The sequence below is a fragment of the Letharia columbiana genome, assembly GCF_014066305.1.
Source record: "Letharia columbiana isolate WasteWater2 chromosome Unknown Sc0000011_s2, whole genome shotgun sequence".
Taxonomy (NCBI): Eukaryota; Fungi; Ascomycota; class Lecanoromycetes; order Lecanorales; family Parmeliaceae; genus Letharia; species Letharia columbiana.
In genome coordinates this window covers 792,664-806,913 of record NW_023501049.1, presented here as the reverse complement: position 1 = coordinate 806,913, position 14,250 = coordinate 792,664, and the positions used below count along the sequence as shown (strand labels likewise).

The 14,250-nt window shown below is 22.1% G+C and overlaps 2 protein-coding genes across 2 annotated transcripts; both read left to right on the top strand.

Moving 5' to 3' along the window:
- Positions 1 to 10,790: 10,790 nt before the first annotated feature.
- HO173_004427 (uncharacterized protein) lies at positions 10,791 to 11,540 on the top strand (the record flags this gene model as incomplete). Its single annotated transcript, XM_037306351.1, has 3 exons — positions 10,791 to 10,989; positions 11,043 to 11,147; positions 11,413 to 11,540. 3 exons carry the CDS (start codon positions 10,791 to 10,793, stop codon positions 11,538 to 11,540), a joined length of 432 nt encoding a protein of 143 aa, XP_037166861.1.
- An 18-nt stretch (positions 11,541 to 11,558) lies between these two features.
- Positions 11,559 to 12,421, top strand: HO173_004426 (uncharacterized protein; the record flags this gene model as incomplete). The annotated part of the gene is made up of 2 exons (XM_037306350.1): positions 11,559 to 11,906; positions 12,062 to 12,421. The coding sequence occupies 2 exons, from the start codon at positions 11,559 to 11,561 to the stop codon at positions 12,419 to 12,421; spliced, it is 708 nt and encodes a 235-aa protein (XP_037166860.1).
- Between the last annotated feature and the right edge of the window lie 1,829 nt (positions 12,422 to 14,250).

Genomic DNA, 14,250 nt, shown 5'->3' with positions numbered 1-14,250 from the left:
CTTCGAGAATAATATTACTTTTATAATATTAATTAATAGTAATTTATAATAAGCTAACGCGCTTAATATTAGCGTTTTTATAGCGTTAATTAATAGCCTCTATAGCGAATAATATTAGATTTAAAAATTTATAATAAAATCTTAAAAACTTAATAGATAAAAGAAGAGAGAAGAGTTTCTCTATAGATAACGTTATTTTTATAGCGTATTATATTTATAGCGAAGTAATATAATAATAATCTTTATTATAAGTATTAAAAGAGAGTAATTAATAGAGTAACGCGTTTATAATAATATCTTTAATTATTAATTAATAATAATAATAGAAATAATAATAATAATTAGATAACGCGACTCTATAGATAATAGCGAAATATTCTTATATCGCTATTATTTATATTATTAAGTATTATTTATTAATAATAACGCTATAATAAAGAATATAAAAATTCCTTTTAAATTATTTATTTTTATTCTTTATAACTTTTAATATCTCTCTTATAAGTATTTATTTTAACGTTATAATATTAATATTAATATTAATATAAATATAATATATCTTATTATATTAATAATCTACTTCTCTTTATTATAAATATCTTATTATTATTAATTATATTAATATATAAATTAATAATTTTATAATACTCTTTTTTAATAATAATAATAACTTTAATAATAAGTATATAATCGCTTTATAGATACGACTACTAATTCTTAACTATTTCTATTATTATCGCTTTATATATATAACTATTAATAAATTCTAATATCTAATTTATTATATAGAATTTACTTTTATTAAAATAATAATTTATATATTTAAGATAAATCTTCTTTTTATAATAATTATAAGATCGAAAAATATAATATTAATCGCTATATTAAAATCCTCTATATCTTTAAACGTAGATAAGAAAATTAATATAACGCTATCGTCGCGTTAAATAATCTTAATAAATATCTTATTAATAAATTAAACTTAATAAAAAGATTATTTAATAATATAAATTATAGAAATATATAATAGTAATAACTTTAATTATTTTTATTATAATTATAAATTTTTAAAATTAATTTATAACGATAAATAAGCGTATAGCGAAGTTAAAGAAAATAAATAAGTTATTAAAGAAGAAGTTTAAGAGCCTTCGTCGATATATAGCGAATATTAATAAATATTAACTCGAAGACTATACTTTAATTATCTTCTTATTAAAATAATAAATTAATAAATTTAATTTAGAATCTAATATTAAGATAGCGAAGAATATTTAAATAATAATCTTTTTTTAGTAATAGCGCTAATATAAGGTTTTTAAATAATTCTTTAATAGCTACTTTAGATAAAAATATATTTATATTAATAATATATATTTTAATATAATATAATTTCTTTATAATAAAGTTTAATAGATAATTAAATAATATAATTATTTAATTAATTTATATTTTAATAATAATAAATATAAAGAAATACGTATATAGTATAAATATTATCTAGAAATATATCTAATCTAATTAATATTTATATTTTATTTATTATATTTACTTACTTATCGTTAATTTATATAATTAAATAAACTCTTTAATAATAAGAGACTTATTATTATCTATTACTTAATATTTTTATTTATTATTTATTTATTTATAAATTTAAATTAACTCGTTAATATTAATAAATTTATTATCTAATAGTTATTAATTATACTCTTTATCTTAATTAATTTATTTAACTTTATATTAAATATCTTTCTTATACTTAATCTTATTAATAATTTCTTTAATCTTTTAAAGCTTATTATTATTAATAAATTTAAAAATTTATATAAAGATATTCGCTATATTATTATAATCGCGATTATAATAAAACTTAAATAACGATATATAAAAGATATTATAAATTTTATATATTAAGAATAAAAGTAAGTAATATATCTACGCTTCTATCTTATCTATAATTTAAAATAATTTTATAAATTTATAAGATAACTTCTTATTTAGACGTTTTTATTTTAAATTCTTAATTATTAATATTATTAAATTATCTATCTTATAGCTTTAAAATTAATATATTTTATTATAATATTTAAATTAAATTATAATAGCGCTGCGAAAGCGCTTTATTATCTTATTTCTTAATACTTATAATTTTTTTACTCTATTATTTATAGCGAATATCTTTCTCTTAATAAAGTTATTCTTAATCTTTTAATAAATTTTAAAATAATATTTATATATTAGAAAGAATAATATTATTTTAATAAAGAAATATTAATTATTTATATAAGCGAACTCTATTATTAATAGTTATTTTATTTAAATATTTTACTTATTATTAGCGAATATATATAAAAAGTATTTTAATATCTAATTTTAACGCTTAATCTACTTATTAATTTATAAATAAAAAATAATATTTAAATATTACTTAATTTTAAAATAAAAGTAAATAGCGAATTAGAAGCTATTAATAAATATAGAGTCTCTATTATTAATAATATCGTTTAATATATTATAGCGATATACTATTTTAGAATAAAATATTTTTATTAATTAAGCGATATCGATTATAATAGATATAGAAATATATCTTATTATTTTTATAAATCGATTTATTATAATTAGAATAGTATTATAAATAATATTCTTATACTTACTCGCTAATAAGTCGATAATAAAGTTTATAGAAATTTTCTTTTATAGCTTAATAGCGATAAAAAGTAAACTTAATTCGCTATAAAGGCGATATCGCGAAGTCTTAATTTATTAATAAATATTATATATCTTAATATAATTAATAATTTACTTTAAGTTTTTATTTTAATAATATTTATAAATAAGTAATTTATATATCTTTATAGCGCTAAAGTATTTAAATAATAAATTATTATAATATTTATTAATAAGCTCTTTTTTAAAGTCTTATTTTTAAAGATATAAAGATAATTATTATATCTTAATAGTTTTTTAAAATTTAAGATTTATATTTAGCTATATATATAACGTTTAATTATTAATTTATTAATATTAATTTAAAAAGAGCTTATTTAATTATTATAAATTTATAAATTTTAAATTAATATTTTTATTAATCTTTAAAATATATTATAAGTAATCTCTTATATAATTTTAGATTTTCTTTTAAAAATAATTATTTAAATATTAATAATATAAAATATAAACGCTATTATCGTTATAATCTTCTTATTTCTTTATAACTACTTATTATTAATTTAAAATATAAATTTATTCTATAATATCGATAGTAGTTTAATATTTAATAATAAAATTCTTTTATAATTAAAGCGTCGCGATAACGAATTAATAGAATTTAATTTATTTATTTAATAAAAAATCTTAAAGTTATAAATAGCTAATTTTAGCGTTTAACAGGTTTATTTAGAGTTTAATTTCTTCTACTTTATAAAGTCTTTAAAATTATTATAATTTATTAAAATCTTAATATAAAACGTATTATCTTCTAGATAATAATATTATTATTTTATAAATACTATAATAGCGAGTAACTCTTAATTATAGATCTTATAATTTTACTTTATAAAAATTTTTTTTTTAAATTAGAATATTATTAATTATTAATAATTATTCTTATTTAATTATAAAAATATAATTTTTATATTAAAATTAAAAGCGTTAATCTTAAAATATAATTTTAAATTTAAATTATAATAGTATAAAAATAGCGTAATTATAAAAGTATTTTAAAGCTATTAAAACGCTAGCTTAGCGCTATCTATTTACTCTAATAATTTAAATTTTTTATTATTCTTACTTTTTTTAAATAAATTAATAAATAATATTATTATATTAAAATAGTTATAAATAAATTATTAATAGAAATTAATAAAATCTAAAAAGATTTATATATTTTAATAATTTTTTAATTTTAGCTATTTCTTAATAATAGCGATATATTTCTAATTTATCGCGATATCTTTAATAAATATAATAAACTTTAAAAACTTAATCCGCTTAATATAGAATTAATACTTTTTTAAATTAATATATAGTTAGAATTAATATAAATACTTAAGTATTTACTTAATATATCGCTAATACTTCGCTAAATTAATATTATAAATTAGAATATTATTTAAATATATTATATATATTATATTTATTAGATTTATAAAAACTCTATTAATATATATTTAAAAAGTTATTAATATATTAATAAGTTTAAAAGATATAATTAAATATTCGAAGTAATTATAGTAATTATAAAATATTATTTTTTACTTATTATCTTCTTTAATTTAAATTTAATAATAGATATTCTTAAGATCTAGCTTTATAAAGATTTTAGATTTATATAAGTAATTTAAAGTCTTAATAATTAGAGATAGAAGTATCAATTTTTAATAGTTATAACGTTTAAATCTCGATAATTAATATAAAAATAAAGCTCTCTATTCTTTTTAAAAATAAAAAGAATTAATACTTCGATTAAGAAAGTCGAATAGCGAATTTAATTTTTCTAAAGAGAATTTTTTAAATAGCGTTATAGCTTCGTTAACTTCGTTTAAAATAGATTATATAAGAAATTATATAGCGATTTTTTATCGCTTTTAATCTTAATAATATAATCTCTTTATTTAAGTATAAATAAAATCTCTACTTTTTTATTAAAAAAAATATTATTAAATTTTAATAACTTCTAAGAAAGCTTTAGATTATACTTATTTTTTAATTTATTTTATATTATTATAATATTTTTTTTTTTTTTTTTTTTTTTTTTTTTTTTTTTTTTTTTTTTTTTTTTTTTTTTTTTTTTTTTTTTTTTTTTTTAAAAAAAATTTTTTTTTTTTTTTTTTTTTTTTTTTTTTTTTTTTTTTTTTTTTTTTTTTTTTTTTTTTTTTTTTTTTTTTTTTTTTTTTTTTTTAAATTTTTTTTTTTTTTAAAATTTAAAAAAAAAAATTTTTTTTTTTTTTTTTATTTTTTTTTTTTTTTTTTTTATTTATATTTTTTTTTTTTTTTTTTTTTTTTTAAATTAATAAATTAATATTATATATATAAATTAAATTTTTTATTTTTTTCTTATTCTATATATATACTAATATATAATTATAAATATATTTAACTTCTATTTAATAAATTAAATAAATTTAAAAAATTTTTTAATCTATAATTTATTAGCGTTAACTTTAGATCTATTACTTATTTTATTATTAAATTTAATAATATTTATAATTAATTTAATTTAAATATATTTAATTTAATATTAAAGTCTTTTTAATTAATAATATAGAAGAGTATATTATACTTTTTATTTTAATTTTAACTATTTATTAATTAATAATTTAATTAATACGCGCTATAATAATATATACTTTAATTATTTAACGCTTTTAATTATAATAAAATAGCGTTATAAGATTTTAAATTTTATTAAATTATAAATTTTTATAAAATTAAATTAATATATACTTTAGTATCGAGTAGAGTAATAAGTTATCTCTATTCGCTATAAAGCTTTATTTACTTCTTTATAAAAATAGAAGAAATTATCTCTATTAATTATTATTCTTATCTTACTTCTAAGATAATTATAAGATCTAATCTTTTTTTATTAATATTATAATAATATTAATAATAAATAATTTATTAAAATTTAAATATTTAGATATCTAATAACTTTATTTATTATAATAAAAATAATTATTCTTTTTATAATTAGAGTTAAAGAATTTAATTTTATATTTTATATTATTCTCTTAAATACGCGTTACTTTAATATCGTTATTGAAAATTAATTTAAACTTCGAAATTCGTCTTTTTAAAGAATTTATTCTTAGTAAACTCCTTTAAAAGATTTTAAATAAAAATCGTTATTAAAGTATATATATTTTAAAATCTTTTTCTATATAATAGCTTAGATAAGATTTTTTTTTAAATATATTATTAATACTTAAAATCTTATTTTTAAACTTTAATCTAAGCTTAATTAAAAAGAAATTAATTTAATATTTCTTAAAAAATAGAGATAAATAAATCTTTAATTTTTTTAAATAAATCTTAAAAATAAATATCTTCTAATTAAAGCGATATTTAATCTTCTCTTATTTTTTATAAGCGAGAAGATAATAATTTATCAGATTCGTAATTAAATTAAGTAAAAATTACTTAAAGAATTTAAAGATTATATTTTCTAGACTATAGATTTAATAATATTTATATTATTAAATATTAAAATTATCTTTTAAAAATTATATATAATAAATAATTCTTAATTAATTAATAGTAAAATATTTAGAATTTATAAAAAATTTAATTTTAATTTCGCGGAATTAGTGTAGATACTTTCTCTTATTAATACTCTTATAAAAATCTTTTTTTTTAAAGCGAAGTATTTTTATCTTAATTAGTATATTTATTAAAGCTATAATAATAATTAATATAGATAGACTCTCGCTAATTATAAATAATAAGCTAATATTATAAAGCTTACAATTATAAGCCTTTAATATAACTAACTTTTATTCTTATTTTAAATAATACTTTTCGATTTTAATAAATATAAGATATTATATTATAATAAGATTTTCTATTAATAAAAATTTTTTCGAATTAGCTATCGACGCTATAGCGGTTATTAATATTATCTTTATTATTTATTTTATAATTTAGAAATAAATTCGATATTAAAATAATAATAAATCTTTTTCTTTAAAAGATAAAGAGATTAAAGTTATAAAGGCGTAATCTATTAATAATTAAATAGTAAATATAAGTTATAAAATATATAAAGGTCGTTATAAAATTTAATAATATATTTAATAATAGAACTAATCTAAAATTTTCAATTTTTTTAAACGATATTATATTTATAACTTATTTATAATAATTTAATTTTAAATATCATTTAAATTTAAAACTAAGAAGTTTATAATTAATATTAAGCTAGTAAGAGTATAAAGAAGATTTAATCTAAGATTTTTTTTTTTTTAGATTCTTATTTAATCTAGCTAGATTAATCTTTATATAAATAAAAGATTTTCTTTTAAATAATCTTTTAAGTAGTAAGCTTCTTTAACTATAGCTACTAATTTTTTAATAATATACTTTCTTCTTAATTATATATTTAATATAATTAATAAATAAATTATTATTACTTTAGAAGAAAGATAGATAGTATTATATTAGAGATTTAATAATATATATAATAACTCTATATTATAGTATAAAGAGAATATTATCTATATAGAATTATTATAAATATAGACTTTATAGTAAGATAGAAAGATCGAAAGATCTTAATACGCTAAGTTTAATTAGATTATAATATAAGTAAGATTATAAGATTATTAAAATCGTAATATAATCTATAGAATTATATTAATATTACTTTAAATAGCTTATTTATTTTAATAAAAGATATATTTATAAAGCTTAATATTAAAGCTTCGATATTTAAAAGATAATTAATCTTAATTTATTCTATTAATATAATAATTTTTCTATAAAAATCTAATTAATATTTATTCTATAAAGAGATTTTAATAATAATAATATACGCGAATAGAGAGATGAAAATAAGTATTTCTTTTATTTCTAACTCTTTAATTTTTATATATAAGATTTTTAAATCTCTAGCGACGACTTAATTAAAAATTTTTAATTTTTTAATTTTTATAATAATTCGATAAGAATATTCTTCTCTATGTCGACGACTTTTAGAATTATATTAATTTATTCTTTTATTAATAAATCTATATTTTTATATAAGATATTATCGTTATTAAAACGATATTTAATTTTTAGATATTTAAAAAAAAAAAAAAAAATTAAATTCTATTTATTAATAGCTTAGAATATTTATATTCTTATATATAAGAATTTTTGATAATAGTATTATTATTTCTTTTAGTAAAGAAAGAATTATATTAATTATTTAAGAGGATAAAGTTTTTATAACTATTATTAATTTTATTAATCTCTTTCTTACTTTTTAAACTTAACGCGTTATTAATAGCTCGAAGATCTATATTTAATATTTATAGAAAAATAATTAATTCTTAAAAAGTATTAAAAGATTATTCTAAAATTCGATATTTTAGATATATAAAGATTAATTATTTTAGATTAAATATCTTATAAATCTTAATAAATCTTAAGAAAGTAATAGTTATAGAGAATTATACGTAGAAATTCTTAAATAATTTCTTCTTATCTATTACTTTTATATTAAATTTAAAATTAAATATCTTAATATTCGATTTAATAATCTTATTATATATTTTAAATATATTATTTAATTTATTAATTATTTCTTAAATAATTTAATATAAGTCTAAGATATCTTTATTTACTCTTTTTTTAATAATATTATATATAGTAAATTTATAATAATTTTATATATAATCGATTTTCTTAAATTTAATAAAGAAGATTATAATACTTTATTTAAATTTCGCTTTAAGATATTAATATTATCTATTTTATTTATCTCAATTATTAATATTATAAAAATTCGAGATATTAAAATATTATTTATTTAATTTTATATTCTTTATATAATTTATAATAAAGATATAATATAAGTTTCGATAAATACTATTAATAGAAATACTCGACTAATAAGATATAATCTCTATATTTTTTTTATTAAAGTTTTTTAAATTAGCTAATATAAGAGATTATTATTCTTTTAACTATTATTCTTTATATCTTAAATCTTATTTAAAATTTTTATTTCTTTTAATAAGTTTTATAATATTAATATAATATCTATTATATAAACCTCGAAGTTTATTATTAATTTCTCGCTTATAAAATAATTAACTATTATTATTATTTAATTAAATAATAATTATTAATATTTTTATCTTAGCTTAAGCGATATTATAATTAAATTCTTTATTTTATTATTAAAGTATCTTAATATTATAATTAATAATTTAAAAGCTTTTTATTAATATCTTTAATTTATTATATTAAATATTAAAAGTTTTAATAACGCTTTTTATAAAATTTTATAAATTAATAATAAAGATAAAGATTATAATTAACTCTTTTTTAATAATATCTATAAATTATACTCCGATATAATTTAAATTAAATTTAATAATATATCTTTTAATAATAAAACGCTTTTTTTTACGTTATACGAATAATCTAGCTTTACTAATATTTAAGATCTTCTTATTAAAGTTCTTAAGTTCTTCTAAATAATAATATATTTATAATTTATTTATAACGATTTAACTTTAAATATTATTTAGATTTAGAGTTAAGAGATTTATAATTAATATTAAATTAGTAAGAATACGAAAGAGATTTAATCTAAGATTTATTTCTTTTAATATATTAAAGATATATATATTTTTCGAATTTTTATTTAATTTAGCTAGATTAGTCTTTATATAAATAAAAGATTTTTTTTAAATAATCTTTTAAGTAATAAGCTTCTTTAGCTATAGCTATTAACTTTTTAATAATATACTCTCTTTTTAGCTATATATTTAATATAACTAGTAAATAAATCGCTATTACTCTAAAAGAAAGATAGATAATATTATATTAAAGATTTAATAATATATATAATAACTCTATATTATAGTATAAAGAGAATACTATTTATATAGATTTATTATAAGTATAGACTTTATAGTAAGATAGAAAGATTAAAAGATCTTAATATATTAAGTTTAATTACGTTATAATATAAGTAAGTAAGATTATAAGATTATTAAAATCGTAATAAATTTATTTATTTATAGTAAATTAATCGATCTAATTAAAGAGCGTAATAAACTTAAATTTATAATTAGCTATATATATAAATTTAAGATTTTTAAATTTAATTTTATTTTATTCTTTTATATATATTAATAATAATAATAATAATAATAATAATAATAATAATAATAATAATAATAATAATAATAATAATAATAATAATAATAATAATAATAATAATAATAATAATAATAATAATAATAATAATAATAATAATAATAATAATAATAATAATAATAATAATAATAATAATAATAATAATAATAATAATAATAATAATAATAATAGTAATAATAGTAATAATAATAATAGTAATAATAATAATAATAATAACTTAAATATTAAGAGAGAGATAATATCTAATTTAAGAATATAGAATATCGTAAATAGTCTATATCTACTTCGACTATTTATTATTCTATTTATCTTATTATTAAAAATTTACTTAATTAATTATTAATAGATTTAAATACTATAAAGAGTACTATAAAGAGAATATTTCTAATTTTACTCTAAGGATTTAATATATTTAAGTGTTATTACCATGTTTTGATTGGCTGGACAAAAAGCCCGATAGCATAGTGAAATATGAGCGGTGGATCGTATTCTTGTAACGCAGTCAACCACTCACGACGGCCGAGTTTTGGAAATTCCACCAGTCAGCCGGTGCCCTTGCGTGCGTTCTTCCCACGATCCACGAGAAGGCCAAATAAAATAACAGAGACTTGCTGCGGATCATAACGTTTCGCAATCATTGGTCTCACCCGTTGCCGCCCTCTGAGATTTCATCCTTGATCCAAGTAACATTCCGAGGCGTCTCACAGGGACCTTATCGGTGTGAATGAAGGAAAGCCTTGCCCACCGTGTCACACCCATTTTACCAGCCTCCACTCAAGACCTAGGCCGTCAGCCCAGGCAAGAAAAGTTCCAGAAAAAAAATACTCATCCTCTGTGACAATTTTCAATAATCACAACGGGCACTTGAAGTTTGCGCGGAGTGCGCAGGAACTACGAAGGTAGACCGATCTATGCCCGCATTACGGCAAGCAAATTGGAATGTGAGCGATGGCGATTTGCAATCCTCCACAACAAATTACGCGCAAGCAGGCCGTGACCAGGTCTACGAGAACCCATCAAGTCCAACAGAGTCTCCACGTCATAGCGTCTCAAGTCTACCCTACCCCTTCGATTCCCAATCCTCCTTAGAGAACGACAATGGCAGCCACGGTATGTACCGCACTGAGGTTGAGACGATGTCAAGGAGTTGACAGGAGGGCCAGCATGGAGAAGAAGCTTGATCGCACGCATTATAGACACGTTTCAACTGTCCAAGAGCTATCTGCCGGGGCATGTCAAGGGCGATGTAGATCAGATCATACATTCACGTAAGCCTTCTCCCCTTCTACTTGTTCGTCAGGCTTATACTTTGATTGTAGTCAATGAATACTGTTCAGGCTATGGAAAAGTCGCTGCGATCGAGAATTTGGACTCGGACTTTTTGATGTGTGTATTCTAGGACTCCATAATTTCTTTTCCGCGCGGATCTTGAGTCTTGAGACACAGCGTGGAAGTTTTCTCTCTTCAAACGTGTTTTAAGCCTTGATATTGCCCCCTCAAATAGGCATCACTAACCGTGAAATTGTAATCCAGATACAGGAAATTTGGATGGCTTCGCAATTACGCTCTGCTACACCTCCAGGATGAACTTGCTGCTCTCCAACATGAGTTGGAGGAATTTGATAAATGGGATTTCAGAGATGGTGATCAGAAGCGGCTAGTTTCGCGCCAACTGGACTATGGACGCCCAGACTCAAGACGTAGGGAGATCATGGCCAGTGTGCACGGCAAGCTTAGAGAATATGGCACGCTCACAGCTTCTTTCCGGTCCGGATTCGCATACTAATGCAATAGCAGATGAAGCGCTGTTGCGAACGCAGAAAATCCAGGCGATCAAAAGGCCTTCTCGCAGATCTCAGCGGAACGTGCATAATCTGATACACAATACTGAAAGCCTAGTCCGCAACGAAGCTGACTGGATTCGTGAAGGAACCGACCTAGCTGCTCTAGGTTGTGCTGCCGACCGAGGGTGGCTGAATACTTGTCTCGAGAACACATTAAACACAATATCAAGGACCGCTACTAAAGTGAGTGCTCAACATCGCCTGCGTCGTGTTTCTGTTCAACGCCACTCCAGTATGGTGTGGCCACGTTTCCTCTGCCTGTGACCATATATGGTTCAGGTTCAAGCCTTCCATGCATTTCTGTGGACCTCGTCTGTGGCTCTAACATTGCTGAACAGAAGCTCTTCCAAACTCACGAGCAGGAAATTAAGACTGGAGACGAAGCACTCCACTTGGTCTCTCTCGACCGCCTCGACAACGTCCTGCGCGCTATCGTTACGATGGTAGCAGCGATTTTACTGCTCGTCCCCGTATACGTGCTTTTCAAGTTGCAACCAACCAACATGTCAGATGTCGAGCGGAGGGGCAACTACCAGATCCTCACAATCTTCATCTTCACCCTGCTCTTCTCCGCCTCTTGCTCAATCTTTACGCAGGCAAAGAAACAGGAAGTTTTTGCTGCAACTGCCGCATACTCCGCTGTGCTGGTTGTGTTTCTAGGAAACACATCAAACGTCTTGGTGGCCACGGAAAATTAGATGGCCATGGAGAATTCAACACTCTGAGCTGCTTTTAGCTTTCCTACTCTTCGTGCCTTCTTCGAACATATTTTCCGCTTTGCCGGTGCTCATAGCTGGCAGTTGTACATGGTTTGGTGCTTGCTTTGCTTGGAGAAATTTGGAGAAAATATACCCTTCATTTAACGGGACGGACTAAAGACGGCTTTGATTTTGAAAGACCACTAATTTTGGATATTTTATTTTCATTGGTATACACGTTCCTTGACCTTTGCGTTCTAGTGATATTGCGTATAGTCTTTGGAATGAAAAAGCATGGAAAGAGTTACAACAACGAGTTTCTGGACCTCTTTGTACGTCAGACACATCTTAATGTGCGCCTAAATAATGTTTCCTCCTATACCGCTTATTCACAGAGTCAAGGGGGCCATACGGGGGCGTAAAGACTTTCAACCTTCCTGTCGCTTATCGCAAGTTCAAAAAACAATAGCTGCATATTGGGAGTATGTGCACAGTGCGGGCTACCATACCACTTCCGCTGGGACACGGTTACCTGCTTAACTGTGCATCTGATTGACAGGGTGCTTTCACTGGACTACCTAGGGTCTCAAGGTGCTTCATATATACAGATCGTCTTCGGAACCCGTTTGTCTCAACAGCAGGGGACGCTGGTGAATACAACAATACCTTAAAGCCGAAACAGGCTTTCAAGGGCACACCAGTTCAAACATCTTGATCAAATATGGAACGACAGATTGCGGTAAAGACTTCCGTTGTGGATTTCCACGCTCTCAAGCTCATGCCGATTTCGCAAGGCTTTAGGATTACGTCTAGATGCATTTCATTGATCGAGTTGTGCAAGATCACTGATCGATGCGATTATCTCTCCTCATTTCCAACCAGTCAGAGCAACCACCTCTCTTCTTCGGTATGCATTACGAATCCACGTTTCCCGCACAATTATTGAAGATCAGCTTCAATCTGATCAAAAGAGAACAGCATTTGCCCTTTGATTGAATGTCTGTGCGTAACGCCGAGGGCTTTGGAAGAAGTTCCTCGTCCAGACTCCCGATGCTAACAATTACAGGACCGGATACCTCCCGGTAACAACCGCGAAGCGGATCCGCCTTTAGCGATCCCAATACGGCTAAGGTCTTGAATAATATCGGTCTTAGGCCCGTACGGTACTGTACCTAGATGCAGATACGGCTATGGCTATTCTGCTAGAGTAACTCAGAATGGTCGAAGCTCCGGAAGGGGGGATCTGTAATAGGGGTTTTCAGAGTAACTCGGCAAAACCGAACGATTTATGTGGATTTAGGTTTTTTGTGGATATATGAATTGTGGATATGTGGATTACTCTGAACACCCCACTACCAAAAAGGCCTGATTTCTATGATATTCTCGGAAATTCGCTTTTGAAACCCTAGCCCTAAGTAGCTCGAGAAAGATGCCTTGTCTTCTCAACATTAGGAGACGCTGGTCCGAATCCAACCCCAATACTCTTAGAGCCGAAACAGGCTTTCGGAAAGGCACCACCAGTTCAAACATCTTGGTCAAACATGGAACGACAGATTGCGGTAAAGACTTCCGTTGTGGATTTCCACGCTCTCTAGCTCATGTCGATTTCACAAGGCTTTAGGATTAGGTCTAGGGTGCATTTCATTGATCGAGTTGTGCAAGATCACTGATCGATGCGATTATCTCTCCTCATTTCCAACCAGTCAGAGCAACCACCTCTCTTCTTCGGTATGCATTACGAAATACAGAGGCGTGAGATCTTCCATCGCTACATTATTGAAGATCAGCCGTACAATCTGATCAAAAAGAACGGCGAGGATTCATGCCTT